This window comes from Arctopsyche grandis, chromosome 3, assembly GCF_051622035.1.
Source record: "Arctopsyche grandis isolate Sample6627 chromosome 3, ASM5162203v2, whole genome shotgun sequence".
Taxonomy (NCBI): Eukaryota; Metazoa; Arthropoda; class Insecta; order Trichoptera; family Hydropsychidae; genus Arctopsyche; species Arctopsyche grandis.
The window spans coordinates 19,056,001-19,082,781 of record NC_135357.1 but is presented as its reverse complement, the minus strand read 5'-3'; the positions used below and the strand labels follow the sequence as shown (position 1 = coordinate 19,082,781).

The window sequence follows — 26,781 nt, the reverse complement described above, 5'->3', positions numbered from 1 at the left end:
TATGTACCCCGCTTATCACTATAGTTCCCACAATATCAAATGTACTTTTCGCACGCTCATATACGTGAATAACAAAACTATAAAAATTCCTGTAATAGGATATTCAGATAACACAGGAATGTGCCCAGCCCATAAGATAACAAATCATTTATATAGATCGCCATTCGATCGCATTAGTCAGTCATCACCATCAAGACTCCGAGAGAGCAGTCATCATCATCGACTCAGAGAGTGACAGTCGTCATCGTAAATACTCCGAGAACGCGTCCTCAATTAACGATCAGCACAGCAGCAGAATAAAGTGAACGAAAGTTATAGTGAAATAGTTCTACGTGTCTCCTATTATAAAAATCATAGTTCCATTATCTATCGGTTTTTCGAATATATCTAGAATATAAGATAACTGTAACATTTTAATAACAATAAAGAAACTTGGTTGGTTAACCAAGTAGTAAATAAAATTTAAATAAATATCTCCCTGGAACGTGACAATATGTACATACACACATATGTGTATGTAGCTTACAACACTTTTTTTATAATATTAAATTCTGAATACATTCAAATTAAAGTACGTGATTTCTATAGTTGTATTACAAATTAAACATTCTTGAAAGTTTGTAAATTTCAAGCGGCGTAAGAGTTTTCGCCAGGTGAAAATCGGGCAGGTATTGGTGGAAGATTCGCGTCTATAAAACAATTAAGACTCGGACGCGGACAAATCACTATAGCAGACGAAAGATTTAACGTTAACAAAGACTCAACAGCCACGCGAGCCGTGTAATGTATTACGGTGTTGAGCATGATTAGCTGAAAGCCACTGATAAAATGCGGGTCATCAATCATCCGGTTCGTCTTTCAAATGTTCGACAGTCAATACAACCGGTGAATCTCAAACCTCTTTCGAATGCTTTCTTACAATTCGTTCAATTTCGATAGCTAGGTTTATGAAATAGATTTCTTACAGACCATCTACCTTATTATTTTTTACATTGATTATTAGTAATATGAGTACGATTTTAGCTTACTTACTTATGCAAAGAAATTACAATTTTTTTTAATTTCCTTAATTTTATTAAATTTAAAACAAAGTTGAAATGAATACTAATTTTAAAAATTCTTGTTTTAATGATAAAAATTATAAAAAAAATGGATGGAAATGAAACAAAAGTTTGAAAACAGTCTACTTGTTCTCTTTTTTAACGGTATAAGAAATATCGAATCACTTCTTTTTATCACTATACCTAGCATTTATCACTTCAAGTGATAAATGCTAGGTAATCAAGATGAAGAACAACCTTTAGCCCCATTGTTTTCTCGTTTAATCTTTGAATGTATTTATTAAATTGAATTCATTTTTGACTATGATGTATATATGTATGTATGTGGTATACTTACATATGTGATATAAAGAAATAGTTTATACTAAATATGTATGTACATATACATATATATATATGTATATATGCACTATTCTTGTAATTCCTACTTATGTACATACATATATACCTATGTACACAAGTACCTCAAAAATATATATACCTCAAAAATACTTTCTACTTACATATATTGATCCACTTTTTTGTACCATGTTTTCCTTTAACTTTTTATTGTTTAATCATTTTTCAATTACCTTATATCTCGCATTATTCAAAATCTTTTCTTCTTTCTTTTTCTTTTATGAATGAAAATTAATAATAATGTAATTACAAATAATTATTTGTAATTTCATGTGTGTCTGTGTAATTTTTATATATTTATTTTTGTTTGAATGTTTTAGAAACTTTTTTGGTGTCAATGTTATAATTACTTGTTTAATAATTTATATGTTTCCGTTTTTGTTAAATAAATAAATATTGAAATTTTGCAGGGGAAATAGATTTATAAAATCACAAAATCTAATTAATACATGTACATATCTACGAAGAAGAAAGAATATTTATGTGTACTTCAAAGATTATTCTCGAATATTTGGCAGTTAAAATTTCATCCACGAAGAATCCAACTTATTTTAACAATCGCACCGTAAATTTTCCGCGCTTTTATCCGTGCTGTAATACCTGGTGTAGCCAACGTTTGAAACGTGCAGTTGGCAGCATTGTCATTCGTTAAAACGAGGAAAACAAGGGAAACGGGGGGGATGTTCGAAAAGGATCGTGAAAACAACAGAAAACCCTCCACTTTTCCTAAAGAAAACATACCCATTCCATAGATACTCAACGTAAGGGTCGCAACCGTATTCACCTCTCCAATTGCATGAGTGGAACTCAAAAAAACTTCATGTGTGAATCCCCTTTTTTTATACACAACAGTACGATAAAAACTAGATTTCACAATTTCACAATACTATCGTATACATATATCGTTTTGGTTCGTGTGACTTAAATCGAAACAGCTTGGAAACCACTACACCGAACAGTGATCAGTGTAAGCCCATGTTATTTTTGGTACTGTTTATCCGCCACACACATGAACACACGTGCTTGTATGGTTAGTACATCATTAACTTTTCTCGCTCGCACTTTGCGAAGGTTAAATTTAAACGTCAAGATGCTTAAAAAATTAATTAAATAACGAATTTTAAGTATTTTTTAAATCTTTAATAATTGCTTAATAAATGGGTAATTTTCACTCGGTTATATAATATATAATACATCAAAACCTGTAGCAAGGGTAGTGGGTATAGTGAAATGAGTGAAGAGATTGAAATGGCAGTGAGCGAAGAGATTGAAATGGCAGTGAACGAAAAAATTGAAATGGCATAACTAGAAAAATGGATAAAAGAAGTGCCGGAGTGTGAAACAGTGTGAAATGAAGGTCACGAGAAAGGTGGGTAGACGAAATTAGGAAATGGATGAGAGTTGCGCAATACAAGACAAATGGAAGAATTTTATAGAGGCCTTCATCCAGCGGTGGATGGTGAGTGGCTGTGGATGATGATATAACATCCAAAATCAATACAAAAATTGACACAAACAGTATAAGTGATACATGTGTTCGTAATTGCCATATTGCATTCTTAACATGTGTGTTATTACATACGTATATATTTAATGTGTACATTAATAAGAAATTGAAACCGTCTGTTAATTATAAACGAAAAAACGGCGATGGCAATCGATCAATCACGCGTGAAAATTTTCCACGCCCGGAAAATTTCTAACCCACTATTTTCCAACGCACGCAAAAAAACGATCGGCCAAAATAAGTAAATACGTATTCACCTTAAACTGCGAATATAAGATTTGAATCTGCTTGAAAGCACTTTTCGGCTCGAAAATTTTCCCATGGGGAAATTGTCTACGAATTCCGAGATCCAAAAGCTCGATGTTTGTTACCTGCCGAAATCTGGAACTCCTGAATCCCACGCTCAACAAGCCGTGTCCCGGTAACACAATGTCAACCCTCACATAAACGAATAAATCCCGGTTCAGAGTGCCGTTTTTACCACCTTTTTCCCTGGGTCCAGACTTGGGATTAACCGTTACGCTCTAAAGCCCCTCGGGGACCCTACGATTTTTGCCTGTATAAAATTTACGTTCGCAAATCGTTTGCAAGAACGTATTCGCATAATTCTACCATTGTTGAAAATAGGTTCACTTTAAATATCAACTAGTTATGTTTATAATACAATCAATAGGTATAGGTTCTCTAAAAATAGGATTAGAAAATAGGTTCACTTTACATATCAATCAATTCCCCATAGCGTAGATTTCTTATAAAAAGATTCTCTAATAACATTTCGCATTCGCATATATATATATATATATATATATATATATATATATATATATATATATATATATATATATATATATATATATATATATATATATATATATATATATATATATATATATATATATATATATATATATATATATATATATATATATATATATATCTACCATGTGCCATGAAAGGTTGCTCTAAAAAGTGGTCTTCATCTATGGACAAACTAGTTCAATCAACAAATTCAATATACATACATACATATGTACATATGTATGTACTATGAATTTGCGAGACAGATATTCTACATACAATGAAGGTAAGAATAATTATATTCAAATACTGGCGACAAATAAGAATTCGATTGTACATAGGTTGCAGACATTTATTTATTTACTAGCTGAACTCGGCATGCGTTGAAATGCCACAATAACGCAAGCAATTCCCGTTCCCGTTTCTCGATGTGTTTCGATAAGTGAATGCTTCAGTTTCAAATTAATACTAAATAATCAAATTAAATTAAAGTAATGTTGCGTGGACGTGAAGAGGGGGCTTCCAGAATCGGAGAGAAAGACACAGGAGGATTGTAGAAGTCGTTTATTGGTCTGCTCTCGTCAGCGACACTGTAACCAAACACTCAAACAAAAAAATAATTCACGTGAAAAGAAAAAATACCTAAATAAGAGAAAAAAAAACAAAAAACAAAAAACAAAAGAGCAAGATAATATTTTACAAATTATAGATAAATTCAGAAAAAACCAAAAAATTGTATGCAATTACAAAAATTTATTTTATTATTGTATGTACTTATACAAAATTTTGTAGGAAAAAATAAAATAAATTTAAAAATAATATTTCCTTGTACATTTAGTACACAAAATAAACTAGCGCAACAAAATTCAGCAAAACACTTGACGGAATTGTTTGAAAGCGATAAATAATTCATCGTTCATTTTGAATGATAAAGGAAGTCTTTTGTCTCATTGAAGCCATTCATCAAGAGCAGTCGTTTGCAAAGATTCTGTATTTATAATAACTTGGGTACATACAACCCTTACGTTTCAATTTTTAAAATAAAATATAATATATGTAGACCAGTTAGAGATTTCTTATTTAGTTAAAAATCTTCTATATAGTTAATTAACTGACGCGATTTTACTTAACGATACTAGTTTATACAACGAATTTAGGTTATCCGGGGAAAATCTCAACATGTAATACTATGATATATTTTATGACCTTCCAAGTCAGTCAGGCTAGTCCTTTATATACCTACATATATATGAAATAATGAGATTGAGATAATGTTGTCCGCAAACTTTTGGCGAATTCGTTTACGATAGCCGTAACGTCCCATCTTTCTATTAAAACAGACGGAAATTAGTCGACTTATAGTTTTGAACGGGATATATCCGACGGGAAGTACTATGACATCAATGGAAATTTTATATTGATTGGTGGTTGAGTATTACCGAATTATATATGTACATAGAGGGATGCTGGCAATTCGGTAACGAAACCGTTGAAGTATTCATGAGTGCGTAACAATATTAATTTCTTAACGTATACATGATTAGCTTTCAATACGTGAAGCGGAAAATTAGTTCTGCATACATTGAACTGCTTCGTATTACAATATAGTAATATGATTGGTAAATTTTTTCCATTACTGTAACGTGCTTGCTGTAATATTAAAAGCAGCCTCGGTTTAAGTTTTCATCAAGAATAAATTCTAATGTTGAAAAAAGCTTTAGAATCCATTAAGGAAATATTTTTACTCATAATTAATATGCACTTAAAGCGCAGCTTCAATTAAGAGAGGAAGTGCTGTATGAAACCTTCCGAGTGGCACTTATTACCAATTTGTTCAAGAAGAGTGTTGTTTGGAACTCTTAAGAGCATCACATTGTATGAATTCTTTCGATAAAAAATAGAGTAATAAAAAGTGGCCGCTCGTTCAAATTCTTCGTTTTTTTGAAATCCAATATTGAGGAAATTCACACTGAAATCAATTTCGTCTCTTATCAATATCGTATGTCCCCTGAGACTGCACATAGTTCTTGCTTCGATTGCCTCAGAAAATTCTAGGGATTTTCTAGGCGACCATATTCCAATTTATTTCATACCACTAGCCCATAGGGAATTATAAGAAAAGTACCTAATTCGTTCAGACCGCGAATCTTCAGCTAGCCGTTATAAATGTGGTTCAATTTCGTATCTTCAATAAAATCTTTACAATGATATGTATATTGTAATCAAAATTCAATGAAAATATTTCAACTTATAATAATGTATTATATTTCAACAATTTATTAAATTTTCCGAATAAATACAATGTTGGAATTGGTTCGCTTTTGCGCGTCACGATTCAATTATAATTTATACGATATTGTGTTCACAGTATTATATTACAGTTACCGAAGCCTGGATGCATAAATTTTAATTTTCATGTACAAAACAGAATACATTGAAAAATGTGAAAAATACTCTTTGATTTTTGCCAAACATGTTTCAAGCCGTAAATTTTTCAATTTATACATACATATTGCTGCTAAATTCTTTTTTTATATAATTTACAAATGGACTAAAAATTTTCGCCAAAATTTATTTTACTACATAATATGTACATACTAGATTTTTTTATAAATCCATCAAATTATTTTAAATGTTCAATGGAATTAAAATTTTTTAATTTTCATATGTACATATGTATTTTAAAATCTTTATATTAACTATCTAGTTTAAATAATTATTAACCTATGATTCACCTGTATGAAATAACGCCTCCAATACTAACCTTTCGAAGCTCCAAATAATACAAAATAAATCCCTAAAATTAATTTATAACACACTCATATATACTAACTTGAAAAATCTGCATGCAATAAATAATATTCCGTTAGTCACAGACATTACTAACAAACTAACCAGTAGATTCTATGACAGAATCACTAATAACCATACTAACACACTTGTGAAGAGTCTCGATGATTACAACAAAATGTCTATACCCTTCAGGTATAAACACAGATTACCTTAACACAATCTGCTTTAGATCGTCAACTTTAGATAATCTTTAGTTAATATTATGTATTAGATGTATTATGAGCATTTATCATAATTGTAAATAGGTTTTTGAGTTATTTTTCCTATTATGCTGTACATTAACATTCGAATAATATAATACTATGATTACTAACAACATTAAATTAAAATAGAAAATGATCAGTAGATCAGTAGCTTTAAAATAGATATAAGATATATTGTAAACATAATTTAGTAATAATAAAAAGCATTTGAAAATCAAAAAAAATAATATACATATGTACATTTTAAACTTCAATTTGGTTATAAATTGAAATAAATAAATTATTTAAAACAAATCTTACAATAATTCTTCACACAAAAAGTATATAAAATTCGTTAAAATCACACCATATACGTATTTATTTTTTCAGGAAGACTTGTGTTTTACGATCTTAATAAGAGATATAAGGGAATACACTAAATTTTGTGGTTTTAAATTGATTTTCATACAGGAAAAACAAGCAAAAATTATTTTTATATCTATACGTACATCTATGTACATATACATGTGTAAAAATCAATGTTTGTCTGTTTGTCTGTCTGTTTATCTGTCACGTATGCGTTCCAATACCATTCAACCGATTACAATGAAACTTACAATAGCTATTGTTTGTATGCCCGCGATGGTTTCTATAAAAAATCGACAAACACGGGAACGGAAACGGGAAAAACGGGAATGAGAACGGGAAGGGGAATTGCATGCGTTATTGTGACGCATGCCGGGTTCAGCTAGTAGAAAATAAGAAGGTTTGGAAAGTACAATAATATATATTTTACATATACATATGTATGTATGTTTATTTGAATTTTAATTTTAAAATGTTTTGTTGAAGTTTTCTTTATATGTACTTTGTCAACAAGTTAATAGTTTTCATGAAAATTCTACAAATATTCTACAAACGGAATCAATACTGGCGTGTAAGAATAGAAACGTCGATTCAATGTTGACAAGTGCTACTATCTTATATGTGCATACATACATACATACATGTTTTATAGCATATTGAACAGATGTCAAAAGTCCACCAAGTTTCGATTTTACCTAAAGGTCAAGTTAATAGAATCAATCATTTGTGAAAATACTTGAAAATCAATGATTTCATTATGTTACACAAAAATTATAGATTCAACACACAGTATTAAAAATACAATTTCATTAAAAATAAAATATTATGCAATGGGTAATTTCGAAAATGAGACGATTTAATATCGAAATTTAATCCGATTATTCATTTATTATTGAGCTTTTCTTCCTTATCTTTTTCATTTCCTCAAATTTTAACTTGGTCCGAACAAAAAAAAGTTTTTCGATGGAGAAAAGAGGATTTTTCATTAGTTAAAAAAGTTAACTGGTAGATATCTCGCTTGAACTCTTGATTTTTTCGCGTAATTAAATTCAAAGCCAAACGAAAGTTGCTGATGATAGGAATTCTTATCTTCATATTATATTTTATCGTTGTGTATCTATGTATGTACATACATATAAGTATAAATTCCTTTAATATTAACATAGACATGTTTTTATATTTATTAGGTATGTGTATTTGGGAGGGTATTAACATAAAACCAGCAGTATAGCTCGGTGGTTGCATTATTGCTAACCACTAAGAGGTTCCCGGGTTCAAGCCCTGGTTTGACCTCGATTGAAAATAATTTATTCGGAAGTGGGTCAGATTATTTTTTTTTGTGAATCCAAATCAATTGTTTTCCAATCATAGTCTGCCAATTTAACTGATTTCATTGTTCAAACGGTTCCTCATCAAATTGGCAAAACCATTCTACCCACTAGTCACCACAAATTTGAAAATGATTTAAAAATTTATACTCTATAAATTTATATGTAATATATACATGTTTAATACCTTAGATATCGCTCAGGGGCAACCCTGAAATGACATCATTGGAAATATAAAAAAATACAAATTAAAAAAACCACTCATAAAGAAAATGATAATATAGAAAATGCTTATATAATATACTAGCTGAGCCCGGCATGTGTTGCAATGAGTGACGCGTGCAATTCCGGTTCCTGTTCCCGTTCTCATTACAGTTCCCGTTCCCGTTCTCATTCTCGTTCCCGTTTCCGTAGTGCGAAGTAGGCGCGGCGCAATTATTATCACACTCGCGGCGTGATGCGTTGAAGGCAGGAGGATAGCTTTACTTTCGCGTCAGTAAAATCCTATTTACGAATATTATTATTAAGAGGTTCTTTCCCGTTTTTTTTTCACAGTAATCTTCCTGGACATGTATACAACAAATCTTGAAAGTTCCATCGTAATTGATTCAGTAGTTTAGGAGCCTATTCGAGACACACAGACAGACATTCATTTTTATATACATATATAGATATACAGTATACTCTCGATTATCCGGGTACGGATTATCCGGTTTTCGGATTATCCGTACTTGAAAAATAATTATTATTTTTTAAAAATTAAGTTAATATTTTTCTTATATGATAATGTGACGCAAACATTGATTGCAACCGTAAACACGCGAACACGTGTTGCGGAAACGCATCAGAACTCATAAAATTAAACTATGATGATTGGAAAAGCAAAAACGCCTCGATCTTTTAAGGGAGCTGAAATGAAAAATCTTCCCATCGATTACACTGCTCGACAAATGACGACTTTTTTTTTTTGGTTCAAATACGAGATATTACTTTTCTTATAGATCAACACTTTTTATTACCAGATTCGTGTTCACTGGGCATAGATCTATAAGAAAAGTCATATCTCGTCTCTGAAACATTTTTCGTGTCGAACAGTGTTATTATAGTCAGAAAGGGGCATAAATGGACAGGAAAATTTTTGAAGATTGGTTCAAAAAGAAATGTGTTCCAGAAGTGCAAGATTTTTTTTAAAATAAGGGATTACTACAGAAAACAGTATTGTTATTAAATAATGCCCCTTCTCATCCGAACGAAAGCATATTGGAAACAAACGATGGTTAAAAAACTTTTGCCCCCTAATGTGACATATTTGATTCAGCCCATGGATCAAGGTGTTATATTATCAATAAAATTTCTCTATCGTCATAAGTCTTCTGAAAACTCTTGTTGAGGAATATGACAACCTGATCACTTTCTGGAAAAAAATGACGATATTGGATGTTATACACGGAATAACACAATCTTGGTCAAAAGTAAATCCAGTAACACTTGTACATACGATCATAGAAAAATATTATTCCTGCTATGAAAACAGATTTAATGGATTCTGAAGAGAATGAAATTGAGAATGAATGAAGAAAATGATATATATGAAATATGTAGATTATTGGAAAATTTAAAATGTTTTGAAAACGTGGATAAGGAAAATATCCCGGATAATCGAGAGTGTACTGTATTTATATAATAAAATTAAATTATTAACTTTCCACATATTTTATATATATATATATATATATATATATATATATATATATATATATATATATATATATATATATATATATATATATATATATATATATAAATAAATAAATAAATATATATATATATATATATTTATGTACATGCTATGGAAATTCAATTAATTAGCACATATTATACTTATTTTATGTGCAAATATAGGAAATTACGTACTTGTTGGGCTTCTTCTTGAGTACTAGTCGTAATTTCCTGTTTAGCTTTTGAAATCCGGATTACTTTATCGAGGAAATTGGTATGACACCTTGACCTAAAACTCGTTCTCGGGGGGACGCGCTTATATGTACATATATATATGTACATATGTAAGTGCAAATCCTTGTTTACGTATCAAACTACAAAAACGTCCTTCTAACGTTACGATGTATAATATTTATTTTTACATAGATACATATAGTGCAACATCCATATCTAGCAATTAAATTATTTTGATTTACTTAAATTATATTATGTACATTTATGAAACCAACGCGATGTGGAGAACAACGATTAGGTATATAATACATGAACTTAAGTGTATGTAAATGTACCATAAATGTATATTTACATACAAGTTGGATTCGACTTACGAATGCGAAATTATTATGGCGTGTGAGTGACGGATAGTTTGGTGTGCTTATCGAATCGATGCTGAGGTTGACCAAAGGGCAGTTTGTATCTGAAAATTCTATCAATGCTTCTATCAATAAAAACGTGATTTAAACGATACGAGTCTCATTTCCATCTCCGCACATCCCATATCCCGTCCGAATTCGATCTTACATAAATATAAAGTTGATTAATTTATGAATGTCTTCAAATGTTCGCTGTAGGTGAAAAATATATCTTATTTATTCATGGAAGAAAATATGGGAATATTTGAATGTTGATATGTACATATATAATCGCCTTAATAATAACTTGCATTCTTTTAAAATATATTATATTTATTTGAATTCATACAAAAATGAGTAAAGTATTATTTTAATAAATATACTTTGTTATGTAAAAATGTCATGTAAAGTAGCCAAGAAACTTTCCTGCTGAGTATAAACGCAAAATTCGGCCAACGCTAAATATTTATAAGTCGAGGCCGCAAGACAGAGACACGTTTGAATTTCCGAAAAAAAATTATTATTTAAAACGCCAAATATCATGACAGTCCTCGAAACAAAAATGTGCAAAATGAAAATGAAAAACCCCAACATTTTAATTTATTCTTTAGCGTAAAACAAAAACGAGTCAAAAATTATACATACCTCATTTGGAAGACCTTGCTATTATTACCATTTGCAATTTGATCACTTATATTTGATTAACCTAGATATTTTAAATGATGATACGGAACGACAAATAATATTATGTTTTTTCAAATCTAATATATAATTTCGAAAGAGACTTTGTGTGTAAGTACATATATAGATATGTAATGTTGGTTGGTAAAATCGAAAAAAAATCGAAGTGTCTATGACGATTCGATATATATTTTTTTCAATTCAAATAAATTTAATAAAAAAAACAAATGGATACTTACTATTAGATTCGCTATGTTTAAGCTGTTTATATTACAAATACTGAGCGAAGCCGGGTAAAACAACTAGTATTATATTATATAATCAAATAAAAGAAAAGCGTTAAAATAAATTCAAATTTTAAATTAGAAATTAAAAATCGTATCTCAAATGCATATTCGTATTAAAGTACATATGAATTTTAATTACATAATTCACTTGTTTATTTTTATTCAATTTCAGTCGAAACATAACAGTTGAAGCTTACACTACGTAAAAATTGTTCACAAATATTTAACGTATCAATTAACTATCAATCAATAAAATTATATCGAAAAGTTGAAAAATTAAAAAAATATATATTGACTATAAAAAATCGACCATAGTATTATTGAATATTATATAAATTGCGAATCGTACGCAGCATCTGCGTATTTAATTTTTGTTCAAATAAATCACCATTCCCGTTGGTTACCAGTGACTATTACATAGCTATAGGGATACAAAGTGATTTCAATGTGCGATTTTCATTATAATTTTAATTATATGGTTCTTATGTGAAATATAAATGCACTAGTTTTTATTCATGGTTTTAAATTTAAAAATAATAAATATCATTCTTAACGGTATCAAAAATAAATATCAGTGTTTTTAAATTACATGCAATATTTTTGAGTGTATATTGGAGAAGATGATCGGCAAAGGCAAAGAAACTATGTACATATGTACATACATACAGCTGGTGAATTTCAACATTATTTTATGTTTCAATACAACTATATTTAATAATGCTGTATGCTAATTTAAAATATTTCATTTAATTTTTTAGGTTACAGTGATGGTAGGACATTAAATTTACCAAACGAAGAAAATTTACCTGTAAGCATATTAATTTATTTTTATACACATGCGCAAACATGAACAATTTAAGTCGCCTTTCAATTTTGTTATAGTTTAACTGCTATATTTTGATTTTATAGTATAATATTTCATTTATCGAAATCTATGTTTATAGTTTTTACATATTTTTTTGAAAAACGTCAGATGTCAGTAAAAATACATACATGCTAAATACATTTGCATATTTTAATCAAATTTATATTTTACCATGATGCCATTACGAGCTTCCTATGAGCTACACCTATGATATGAAGCTTGTACATACATACATACACATGTACATATATCGATTTGAAATAATATTCAAATAGTGGTAACAAATTGGTAGGTAGGATGGTTTTTTTTTTCAATTTGATGAGAATCTGTTTCAACAATGATAAATTGATAAAGTCTGATAGGAAAAGATCGACTTGGAGTCACAAATATCCAAATCTGACCAGCAGCACTGCATAAATACTTTCGAAAACATTATTTTCAATTGAGTTCAACCCAGGGCTTGAACCCGGGAATCTCTCGGTGGCTGGCAATAACGCAACCACCGAGCTGGCTATAAATTGAGTTGGCTAAGCTGACTAAGTTTCTCCAAAAAAATATTTAGTGTGATGGGGAATTTTTCCATTAACAGTTTTTTTGTGTTTTTAATTTTTGAGGGTGAAGAGGGGGGCATAGTTTAAAATTCCGCCACTGAGATCTTTTATTTTTATAAGCAGTTATTAACAATGTAGCAGCACACCCCATGCAATGTAAGAAATCACTGTTTTAGATTTTCGACAAATTTTTATACAAATTTCATATATACATACATAAGTATATTGTTTTGAATTTCAGAATTTCTAAAATTAATTGTAGTTTAGCACTGAGGTATTCATGTTAGACTTTTGAGCATATTCGTTGAGCATGCAAAATATCATGATTTCAACTCGAGCAAATTAAATTTGTCTTCGGCGAGCTCAAATGAAATGTTATACTGTTTTGTGCCGTGTCTCGTCAAAAATCCTAAGCAAGTCATATTACATCTTGTGATTGATATTATACCAGCTTTCGTATAAAGGGTTCTCGTGAAAATTGTTAAGCGAAAACCATAATCTCGCGGAGTACTTTTGAGATAAAATTTAAGCGATTTTATGTGGGAGGATGTACCTGTTATGAAACGTTATTTAATATGTTATCGTGAATTTTTCAGAATTTATTTTAATTTATATCTAATGTACGTGTATGTACTCATATATGTATATGTACATAGATAATAGTTTTTCTTTTTGCTAATTACATCCACTAATTAATCAATGCTCTCCAGTTAGCAACGTTTACCAAGTAAAATCAATAATTAATATTTGAACCGTTTCTCTCATCAATTTTCCCACGAGATTTCACTAATTTTCACAGTGGTAGCGTATGAGATTACTTAAACAGCAAACGTTGAACTTCGCAAAACTTATTTTTTGTGAAAAATCTATGTCTTCTCAATGAAACTTAAGAACACGTTAAGAAAATACACAAATATACATATGTACATACATACATATGTATATATGTCACACCGAGTCCGTGAAATTGTCTATTACACGCATTCGGCAAGAGAATTGCCGATTGCGTGAAAAATGCAAGCACGTTGTCCAGTTCACGGATTCGGCAAATTCTTTGCCGAATGCGTGTATTCGGCAAGAATTTGTCTGCTCAAAGCGTGGAGTCGGCAAATAGTCAGCAGCGCTCCGGTGTTGTTTTTTAGAACTGGACAGCGTGGAAAAGTGACAGCTGAATGAGGATGTTTAATTTACATATTATTATGTACAATATAATATGACTACATAAATATGTTTTGATCATCTCATATGACTTATACATAAATTAATGCTATTTTTATACATTTTGATCAATAAACTTGTGAAGAATCAGTATTATATTATAAATATTTAATTTCATTACACATGTCCCAGAACATAGCTCTAGGCTACACCGAACAGACCACAATTGAAATACTAATATACACATTTGTCGACCCTTTTTTTATATGTATAACATAAAAATTGCAAAATGTTTATATTTTTTGTGTGAATTGATTTTTTTTTGTATGAAAATTGATAAACCTCGACATATGTACATATGTACTTTCACGCTATGTAAAATATGACTTACAGGATTTTTTTTTGCCTGTCCCGCTTTTATGTGAATATTGAATACAAAAAACGTACCTTTCAAACTCGTTCATATTTATTGCATCACAATTTCAATAATACATAACAATTTTGCTACGGATTCAACAAAATAAATATACATATACATACAAACATACGTTTGTATGTTCAGCCGTCGCTTTCGATGCCACTTTGAAGGGTGCTTTTCAGAAAGATATTCAATTATTTAATAATTCAAAATTTTGCACAATTTTCCTGGGTTTGTTTGTGTTTACTTTAGAGACGAGATGAGGTTGCAAATCTGAAGACCTCCAAGAAGGGTCCCAACATACCGCTTGTCCGTCCCATTGTACCGTGCTCAAATACATTTTCTTGTTATGTTGTGTACACTACATTTTCACCCATAGAGAAAGCGGGAGAAAGTTTGGGAGTCCGATTGAACTTTCCCCAGCTTTTATACCGCACAACGGATAGCCACATGCAAACATTCATCGAACCGGTTCACGCTTCCTTCGTGAAAGGATAATTTCATGCAAACAGAATTTAATATATTTCAAATAAAACCAATGTAAATATATGGTGTTCTAAAGTTTTGACGTAAAACTACAAACTATGTATATTTCCAATTAATCTTTCAGCCGTGATATTTTTTTCAAAACCTATTAATGAAATTAAAATTATGTGTTAATTTGTATTTTATTAAATATATGTATGTACAAGTTTTGAATAGGTTGGCATAGTATATTTTATGTTTGCAATAATCCCGCATCGTTCAGTAATTCCCGGAATTAAATTATATAAACGGATCGTTGAAATTTCATGGAATTTACTGAACGCGTGTATACCTTTTTTGTTATGAATTATATGCGGTCGTAATAGATCCACCGTATAAGATATATGTATAATATTCTACTATATATGTATTATATTAAAATTGAGAGGTCACGTTCGTTTTACACATACATGAGAACGTGAATAGCGTTCAAATTTGTGTTTCATATTGCGCAGAACAAATCCTTTTGAATTTTCCCCTCGTTTAACTCAATTAAGTGTGGGTCCTGTAAATTCAATACCTAAACCGCATATTCAACAAATCTTGACTCTTCATTGAGCAATGTGGTAAATTTCGGCGGCAATTCAAATCAAATAAACGCTTTGATCTAAAGCACACGCGAATGTGAAACGAGATAAAATAATAATGAGTTTTTCAGCAGAAATTTGTTGGCTTCCATAACAAAACCGCAATATAATCAATTAAGAAGGAAATTTAATTTCACATTGATAAAATTCAGAGGGTTAAGTTTCAAAGGTCTATCCTGTCACGCGAAAAGGGTGCAAAAATAAGTAGCAAAGACTGTGGTGCGAAAATTTAACTTTACTTTTGATCTACGTATAAAAAAATCGTTTCTTTGAAGGAGAATAAAACCACAAAAAGTCGCCTTAAAAAGTAAGAGTTGAAAGTTTGCCGACGACACAAAGCTAATAAAAAATTCCTTTTTTACCTATATATGTATTTGTTGAGTACTTTGTAAATTAGAAGAGGTACATTTATTTCTATTTAAGCCTTCGAGATCATAAATCAATGGCAAAAATAGTATTTTCTACAAATTCAGCTTTTTATTTCCACTTTAAAATGGTGTATGTATTCACTCAATGGTGTGTGTTCTTTATAAATTGACATTTTCGAAGAAACTATGTACTTGGTGTCAGTTTGATTGATCTATAACACCCACTACACTATATCGCTTTTCAACACTCTTGTCTATATGCCCAGAAATGTAATATCCCTAGAAACAATTACCGTTGTATGAGTAAAGTTGGTACATAATGTAAATTTAATTAAATTTCAACCCCGCCGAAAACAACTATCAAGGATGAGTTGTCAAAACCTCTTTCGTTTCACACAACGTGTAATGTATAAAAAATTATAATATCTTTTAGTAACAAATTTCATCTTCATAAAATTAATTCATGAATGTTATTGGTTCGATTTTATCCCACAGTTTTAGTTGTTGGAAGCTGTGCCATGTTGTTTATAAAGAATTAAGTTTCCATGAAAGCTCCATAAATCAGAATCAATACGCAAGCTTACGTACCTACCTGTTGCTGATCTTTCTGCAAAAGTGGGGCAATTGTTCTTAAGTGAAAGCTCCAGGGCTTTAAGGATTTATGCCCTTTAAATGTTGTGAATTCGCAGTAAATCTTACAGTAGGAGACCAGGTTTAATATACCTAATGAATATCAACACGTTGTATCTACATATATGTACATATCATCAAAAAATATTACATAATTTAGTAATTATTTTGACCGAACAATTTTTTCGTAAATTATGAGATCTCCGTGTCAGTGGTTCAACTATTACATCGTTTCTAGTATGAAATTTACAAGTCATTGAATCGGGAAATATTTTAAAGTCTTGCCATTTTAAATTTACCTACATCTTACGATAAAATGAATCGATATTTTTCTTATTGAAATATAAATTTTTCGTAAACATTAGCTTCTATCATTTATTTTGAAACTGTACTAATTCACAAAATTCAATGGAACCTGCGGTGAATTAATTGCTTTTACAAAATATCCGCTCAACGCAGATATTAAATCAAAATCAATGCATAATCGAATTTCATAAATGAAATTTGTGCCAAAAACTTTTTTTGTGAAATTCTCTACACCACCTACCGAAAAAAGTTTAACCAAAAAACTAGAATATCTTATTAATTTATATTATAATTACATACAATGGAAATATTGAATGACATATATTTTCCATAAACGTATTGATTGGGTAAAAATTATGAATTCTGATGAAACTACTATATTAAAAAGTTACTTAAATAAATTCTATGAATTTGGGACATTTTTTATGTACGTATGTATATACGTATACATGTATGTAGACATACGTACGTACACAGAATGTTTAGAAAATTTTATTTACGTGAACTATCGATTTTAGATTTTGTTTATGGGAAACGCGTACGCGATAGATTTATTGTATTTCTTTTTTCATTATTTCTTTATACATAATTCAGTATACGAAAGAGGAAAGTCGAGTGAGTGGTTTTATTATTATATCAAAATATAATGACGCTCGGATAAATAGGAATTGAAATGTTGACACGCGAGTCAAAATCGTTTTTTCGAAAACGATAAAAAATATATATTTGTAAGATCTAAAACAAGAAGACAAATTTTAACAATATATCTTCCGTAGAATCTTTTGGAATATAAATTTTGAAAACAACTTATCTTGCGTAAGACTATTTATAATAATAAGAAGCTTTTAAAAATTATCGTAATTTTACCCAAAAATTACCGTCATTAAGTATTTAAACAATGTATCGATTTCATATTAGAACGTATTGCGCAATTTATTTTATTTCCGCTTGGTAAATATCCCCGTAAGGTCAAACAATACGTTCAAATTCCTGTTTTATTTACGCATTTTACATCCAATTTGGTCCATATTTTCATTAGCATATTTTTCATGGTTTCGTTCCCATGCCGTCCTCGGGGAATTTTTCCCTCATTGCCTCCCCTACAATGTAAATTAACTCTTGATGAATATTCGCCTCATTGAATTTATATTGTTTTTCGTTCGGGTGCTCGATGAGGTGCGGAGGGTGGGAAGGGGGTAATTACTTATTTTTGTTCATTTTTAACCCGATCCCCCGACCCTTCACCACCCATACAGCTTCCACACCATTCATTACTCTTTATATCCCGTGCGGATATTTTTTATGTATTTATAATCATGTAATAACACTGTGGACTTGGATATCAATTTGAATAAAAATACTCAAAGTATGCATGTATATATTTACACTAAAAAGCTTTTGTATTATAGTAATGTAATAACTATGTATATGTACATTTTTAATATGTACATATGTGCATTTATGTACGTATAAAATGTGTATGTTCAAAATACATGTATCCATAATACATACATAGATGCGCATAAAACTTTGTTCTGAACTGCAATTGACCGTATGGATACGAACGAGATAAAATCCATAGAGTTTTGATTCCATTGAAAATTCTGTCAACAAATGGAATCGCTTTGAGAACTTATCCTTTTTAAACATGTACATATTTGTATATTAATAATGTATGTACATACAGATATTTGAGCCATAAATATGTAACAACAACCGCAAATTGTTTTGAACCGTGCGTATGTAAGTAAAAAGCTATTTTAAAAATTCAATACAAATGTAAATTTTGGATCTTTTTCGTGAAAAAGCTAATTTAACATCGCGTATTTTGATAATATTTTCAAAACGTCGACACTCGGTGCTTAATGCCGACGTTCAACCGTGGCCAGCACGACAATGACACTCAACACGCAAATGAGAGCTATTGAATGAGAGGGATGTTGACGAAAATAAAAATGTTCGAGCTCTACAGGATCTACTTTTTGTTGAATATTCAGCGTTGCCTCGAAAACCTTCTTCTTTCGTGTTGTATCGTACATACTATGTAGGTATGTACATTTTTTTTAAATGGTACATTCGCTTGTTCGCTTTCGCGAACACAAAGGATATCTGCCGTAATAAGGCTCTACCTAATGGCCCCAAAAAGGATGCGTGAAAATTTTATTGTCTCTCACGCTTATTTCCAAACAGAAGAGAACGCTCGAAAGGACGTCTGATAGGGTAAAAAAGGATTTCGGTATAAAATTGAATTTGCCAGTCGGAAAAAATTACGCCTTCGATCAAAAAGAATTGAGTTGAACATGTCGATAGTATTGTACATACATATATGTACATATGTACATATATGTATATATATATATATATATATATATATATATATATATATATATATATATATATATATATATATATTTATATATATTTATATATATATATATATATATATATATATATATATATATATATATATATATATATATATATATATATATATATATATGTATATATATATATATATATATATATATATATATATATATATATATATATATATATATATATATATATATATATATATATATATGTATATATATATATATATATATATATATATATATATATATATATATATATATATATATACATATATATATATATATATATATATATATACATATATATAAATATATATATATATACATATACAATACATATATCAGATCGATTCGTTCAGTGAGGAAACAAATTTGAGGAAAACACTTTTCTGAGAAAAAAATTCCACTTCCGGTTTATTAAATTTAATGATATTGATACAAGGACAATACTTGAATTTTCTCGCGGAAAGCACACATATTTAAAAGGTCGGAAAAAAAGTGTAATTAAAAACCAAAAAAAAAAAGAGTAAACTGCTACTTCCGGTTGACGGATCTTCACTAAATTTCATTCATTACTTGCTATTAAATTTCAGTTCAATATACTGAAAACTTTCTGACAAAAATAAAAAACCTTGATTCTCTGGAGTAGACTATTTCCGGTTGAAGTAAAAAAATACATACATATCGAAACAAATGTCGATTATTTTAAAATCAAAAATTATTACGATATTCGAAGCAAATCTTTCAATACGTCGTCGAGTGGGATTTGGAGAGAGCTCAGTTCGTCGATTTTTAAAAAATTATCGATCAACTGTTACTCTAGTGAGGAAACCTGGGAACGGAAGAGGACGTGTGACCAGTGTTCGAGAAATTCGCCGTATCAAGCACACGATGCTAAAAAATCCATTCAAAATAGCGGTAGAAATTCCAGCAGAGCTTCAAGCATCAGATGGTGTGACATTTTTGGAAAAAACATAGAGGAAGGGACCTACGGAGCATAAATATCGGCCACACCACCCTGCCAAAAAGCCGTTTCTTACGCTTAAAATGCGAAAAAATCATCTAAACTGGACTAAGAACCACAGACATTGAACTGCCGATGATTGGAAAAGGGTTGTTGTTTCTGAAAAATTGAAGTTCAATTTCTTTGGGCAGGATGGGATGCTTATTGTTCGTAGGAAAGTTACCAAAAGTTATTGCGCGGAGTGCATTTCTCCGGTCATTGCGCATTCACCCCATTTAATGGTTTAAGGGTGTATTTGTTTAAGGATCCCTGACCATTGTTGAGGGAATAATTAATGCAGAAAATTACAAAAATGTACTTTTAAATTTTTTAATTCCAATGATGGAGAAGATTACGCAACATCAAGCGATTTTGCACCATGTCATCGCGCTCGGGCGATTCCGAAGTACAATTTCGATTATTTTTTGTCTAAATCTTTCATTAAATGATTAATAATATCCTTTATCGCTTACAGATCACAGAATTTAAGAATATACTAGGCATCAAATCAATAGAATGGCCGGGAAACAATCCAGATCTAAATCCGATCGAAAACCTATGGGCTATTTTAAAGAGAAAATTGGCAAAACGACGTACATACATCAAATATCATAGAATTGCGTAAATATATAACCGAAACTTGGAAAAATGATATTACGATGGAATGTTTAAATCAACGTATATTTTGGGGTTTCTTCAAAATCGAGGCGGCAGTACAAAATATAATAAGTATAACATTATCCAAAAGTAGTTTTATTCAAAAAAGATCTTTTCAATACCTCACAAGGAATATTAGCTTTAGAAATCTAACAACAAAAATGGTGTAAGGATAGTCTGACCCTCATAATTTACATGGATTCAACTTCGGCGCAAGTACCGTTAATGACCGCTTTCCATTTCTGCATCCATTCCAAGAATATCCTATTAACTATTTCCATTTTTTTTTTTTGCTTACATTGAAGTTTACTGATAAAACCTTCAAAACCCCATTCAAGAATTCTTTGAAAATTACAATACCGAACATAACTACGTACACATATTCTATCAATCTAAAGCAAATCTACCTGTACCAACTCGTGCAATATATTTTTCCTATATTTTATATTATTCCGCATTATTACACATAGCAGGAGCGTAAACATTTTTTCCCCATTTTCCATGGAAAGTCAGTAATGTATGAGGTTTTCATGAAGTCGTGAAACAACAACCACAACATTAACCTCTCACGTCCCGTGTATACACTCAAGGATCTGTACGCCTGAGGTACCTTGACACACTTTTCTCCCTTTTCATACTCACTCATTAAGCTACTACACCTTCAATATAGTTTCCATTATTGTGAGGAATAAAAAAAATCTAAGCCTAAATAAATCTAGATATTTAAAAAATGATTTTCGATTTTTTTTTGTATTTCGTAATTAAGTGGTCCAATTTACTAACCAGATTAATGCAAAGGTACTTTAGCCAGCGAGTTAATCGTATTAAATGGGGGTATTTTAGTGGTTGACTATAACGGCAGTATTCTGTATAGAAAGTTTTCACTGTGATAAAGTACGACTGTATAAAGTCACATTACGGTTTGAATATTTATTGAATTCAGACTCACTGAAATGATATGTTTATTTGTATGTAACATATATGTACAAAATAGATGTGTAGGTATGTAGGTGTTTAAAATTTGATGAAATTTTAGAAATAATAGAATACTTTTGCTAGAAAATGTATTACGAAAATTGAAACATAGAAGTTTTAACAAAAGAAACACTGTTTCTGATCGAGTTTTATTATTAACTATTTTATGCCCGTTGAATTTTAAACGGGTGCTTTCGGATTGATACATGATTTAAAATATAGTTACAATATGAATAGTAATAATTAATTGGAATCAGAACAGAAACAGAAATTGGGAATCGGTCATGCCAATTAAATTATGTTTAAATATTAAGATATATAAAATTATAAAATAAAAAAAACTAGTAAAAAATAAATGTATTTAATAAAACTGTAGAAATAAAATAATGTACTAAAATATAAATAAAATAAAAAGGCAATTTAAACAATATTTCAACAACAAATGTACAAATATGTGGGATTTCATGATTAATATCAAAGAGTTTTCAATGATTGGGGTTTCAATCAAAATTATGATCCCGGCTTAAACTAATGTAATTAAATATATTACTAAGAGGTTTGGGCGGCATGTGATGATTTTAAATCGGAAATAAAGAAAATCAGAAAAATTGGCAAACTCTAATATAATTATTTTATTTATTTTTTATTTTATTAATTGAAAAATCAACAGACAGGATGTACAGAGATAGGTATAAAAAACACAAAAAGTAAATAAATAATATATGTAACACCCGAGTCCAATAATAGATTTTTACAAAAATGAAAAAGATAAATATAAGGAAAACAAATTAAAAAGTAAAGAATAAAGGCATGACAAAATATGTAGTACATTGCATAATTAAACTATAGTATTAAAATAATTGGAAAAGGTTATAAGATAGAATATAAGAAGAAATTGAAATTTACAAATATAAAAAACAAATGAAAAAGGTAAATACAAAATAAACAAATGAAATGGAAAGGAATGAAAGCTATAATATGATTAAATAGCACATTACATAACTAAACTAAAGTATAAAAATAATGGAAATATTGGAAAAATAGAATAGAAGAAAAAATGAATCAATCGGTCAAGATTCTCTTGATGTTAGACCTGAATTGATGTAGGGAAATACCAAACAGATCAACCTCATTCAGCTCTCCGTTAAACATACGATAAACGCGCTGCAGATAAAAATATTTTTGGGAATTAGTATTGAAAGGATCAAGTGAAAAGAGTGCAACGCGTCTAGGGTATCGAACTGGGATTCTGAAATTAACCTTATTCAGTAAATCAGAACAATCAAGGAAACCATTTATGAGCTTAAAGAAGAATATAGCATCAGAATGTCGTCGCCTGACAGAAAGATTGTTAAAAGAAAGGATTTTTAAAATGTCGGAAACAGTAGAATGGGTATAGGTAGGAAAAAGGTAGCGTAAGGATTTAATAAATTTAAGTTGAACTTTCTCAATACAATTAATATGGGATAAATAAAAAGGTGACCAGATAATTGAGGCAAATTCAAGGTGAGACCTTACAAAGGAAAAATAAAGTAATTTTAGTACGTAAGGATCATTAAAGGGTTTTGTTGAGCGGAGTAGGAATCCAAGAGATTTAAATGCTTTGTTGGTAATAAAAGAAATATGTTCAGAGAAATCTAGTTTATCATTGAGTATTACACCAAGATCCTTAATAGAAGATGACGTGTTAAGGATTGAATGATTTAATTGATATTGATTAGTAATAATTGACTTATTTCTAGTGAAATTTAAAATAGAGCATTTTTCTAGATTAATAAAAAGATCATTATTTAAACAATATATAGAGAATCTATCTAGATCTTCTTGTATCTTATGACAATCGTCTATGGTGTATATAGGTTTGTAAATTTTTAAATCATCAGCGTAAAGAAGTATAAAGGAATGTTTGAAGATGTATGAGATATCATTAATATAGAGTAAAAAGAATAAGGGACCTAAATGCGACCCTTGTGGGACACCGGAAGGAATATGTCTAAGTGATGATCTAAAACCATTGAGAATTATGATTTGGTGACGATTTAGTATATACGAAGAGATCCAACGAAATAAATTTCCTCGGATTCCGAGGGACCAAAGTTTATTGAGTAAAAGGTTGTGATTGATTTTATCAAAAGCTTTAGAGAAATCCGTATAAACGACGTCTATTTGGATTCGTTTGTCCATATAAGATGTGAGAGTACTAGTGAAATTAAGCAGGTTAGTCTCTACCGATCTCCCCTTAAAAAAACCATGTTGTTCAGGTATAATGTAGTTTTTGAAATTGGAGAAAAGGAAATTATAGATAATTTTTTCAAAGATTTTACTAATGACAGATAGTTTAGATATAGGACGGTAATTCTCAATAAGATTCTTATCACCTTTTTTAAAAATAGGGGTGATGTAAGATAATTTCCAATAGTCAGGAAATTTATCTATGTATTATATTCCTCAAATACATAGATAAAGTCAAAGGTTGGTCACATCTGAATTTTTTTTTCGCTTTTCCAATTATTTTATAGATATAAATAGAATTCTTATTCAAACTTTTATGAACAGAGCTTCAATTTTCTAAGTTTGATATCAAATACACCGTCATATAAAATTAAAAAAGTCCTTTTGAGTAAAATGCTGGGTTTTCTTTAATATACCTTACTTAAAATTATTTATTATCTAATTTCAAGAGAATAAAATTTGATCATATCGAGATATATGTACATAAATACATACATATATGTATGTACATACTATATACATATGTATAATAAACTAATTTTCTTATCTGAACATACATATATGAATGCATATGTACATATCTGTATACAAAAATAATAAGTTTCATTTTGTTATGAAAATATTCATTTCAGTATATGAAAAAACTTTTATATTGAAATAACATAATACTGAACAAGTAGGTATTCGTTTGTTATCGAAGTCTGAAAAGATTCTTAATTTACGAAATCCAAGAAGTTTCGTGTATAATGGGTTTCAGATATTTGAAAATTAATGTTTATTCACTACGACTTTTTTTCTCCTGTTACATTTATGCTAAAAAATTGAATTTTCAATTTATTACCAAATCGATTCGCGAAATAAAGATTTCTGAATTCTGCGTGTGTATAAGTTGAAAGGGTTTTTCTCGAAAATCAACCGTTGTGTAGTGTATAGCACCTTCGTCAATTCCAGAAGACTGGTTTTACCCCAATTTAATATTTGTTTTTGAACCCCTTTCTGTTGCGATTCACTGGCCACTTTACGATGACCAATTTGATCGCAATATAAAAGATTTTCTCTCTATTGCGCTATTGAGTATTGTATAATCATGTTCCGGTATTATTATATTTCTTGTCTATCATAAATGCATTGATCATACATACATATGTACATATATGTCTGTATGATCAATGTACATATACATATATGTATATTATAGTCAAATTCCATTTTTTATATAACGATGACAACTATCAATTTATTCCAGCCAGATACTTCAACCACTCCAGACTGCACCAGCGTATTTTCATACTATGTACATATATTATGCATACATACATATGTACGTATGCATATTTTCAATGTGGGAATTCAAACTTTTTAATCTAAAAGCCAAATAGGATTTAGTCGAAAAATCTATTTAGCTATCCTATTACAGTACAGGTTTGCTGTGAAAGGTTTGTTTGAACTTGAGAGCCCTTCGGTGTTCTGAAATTCCTAATATAGATAAATGATGATTCTAGTCGGGGTCTGCACACCATTAGCCCGATAAAACGCCTTTTTACACTCATAAACGAAGACAGGAATACTATGTACGTATATTATATGTATGTATGAATGTAGTGTGCTGCTGAATATACGAATTTTCAGTGTACATATACACATATGTATAGACTTACCTACAGACATATTTATATTTGTATGTTGTAAGGTAGATACTTCCTCGTATTTCTGTGCTGCAGTTAAAGTAGTTTCACTGCAGCAGTCCTGAACTTTATCCCGTATTTATTGTTATTAAATAGAACACGTTTCTCTGGAGACCTCTAAATAACCCTAATACACTTCGGTTGGCAGTTCCATTTTGAATGAAATATATAAAGCTTTTTTGAAATGTTCGAATATATGTACATATGTAGATATGTATTATATATCTTACCTGTACAGCATCCTCTCCTGTCGATCCGCTTCCATATAGATCCTGTAGTACATGAAAAGCATGATGACTCCAGGCACCCAAAAACTGACACTAGACGATATGACTGCATACGGTCTGTTCACCGTGAAGCCACAAACACCAGGATGAGTCCTTCTGAACTCCAAATGCTCATCGGTCGTGTACCAACCCATGAAGATGGGCAGGAACGAGACGAGTGCGGGACTGCACCAAACCACGGCCAGCATCACGCCCAGTCTGCCGTTGGTCATGATCAGCGGATAATCCAGAGGCTGGACGATGGCGTAATATCTGTCCACCGAGATGCAGCACAAGTGCAAAATGGAAGCTGACGAAAAGTACACGTCCATCGAGTTCCAGACGTCGCACATAAAATATCCGAACA

At 30.2% G+C, this 26,781-nt stretch overlaps 1 protein-coding gene across 1 annotated transcript in view; it reads right to left on the bottom strand.

Moving 5' to 3' along the window:
- The window catches only part of LOC143909145 (octopamine receptor beta-1R-like), a 54,706-nt gene extending 28,137 nt beyond the window's left edge, over positions 1-26,569 (bottom strand). The window contains exon 1 of the mRNA XM_077427045.1: positions 26,379-26,569. Within this exon, the coding sequence (XP_077283171.1) occupies positions 26,379-26,569 (191 nt within the window). The remainder of the gene's footprint in view (positions 1-26,378) is intronic.
- Positions 26,570-26,781: the final 212 nt, after the last annotated feature.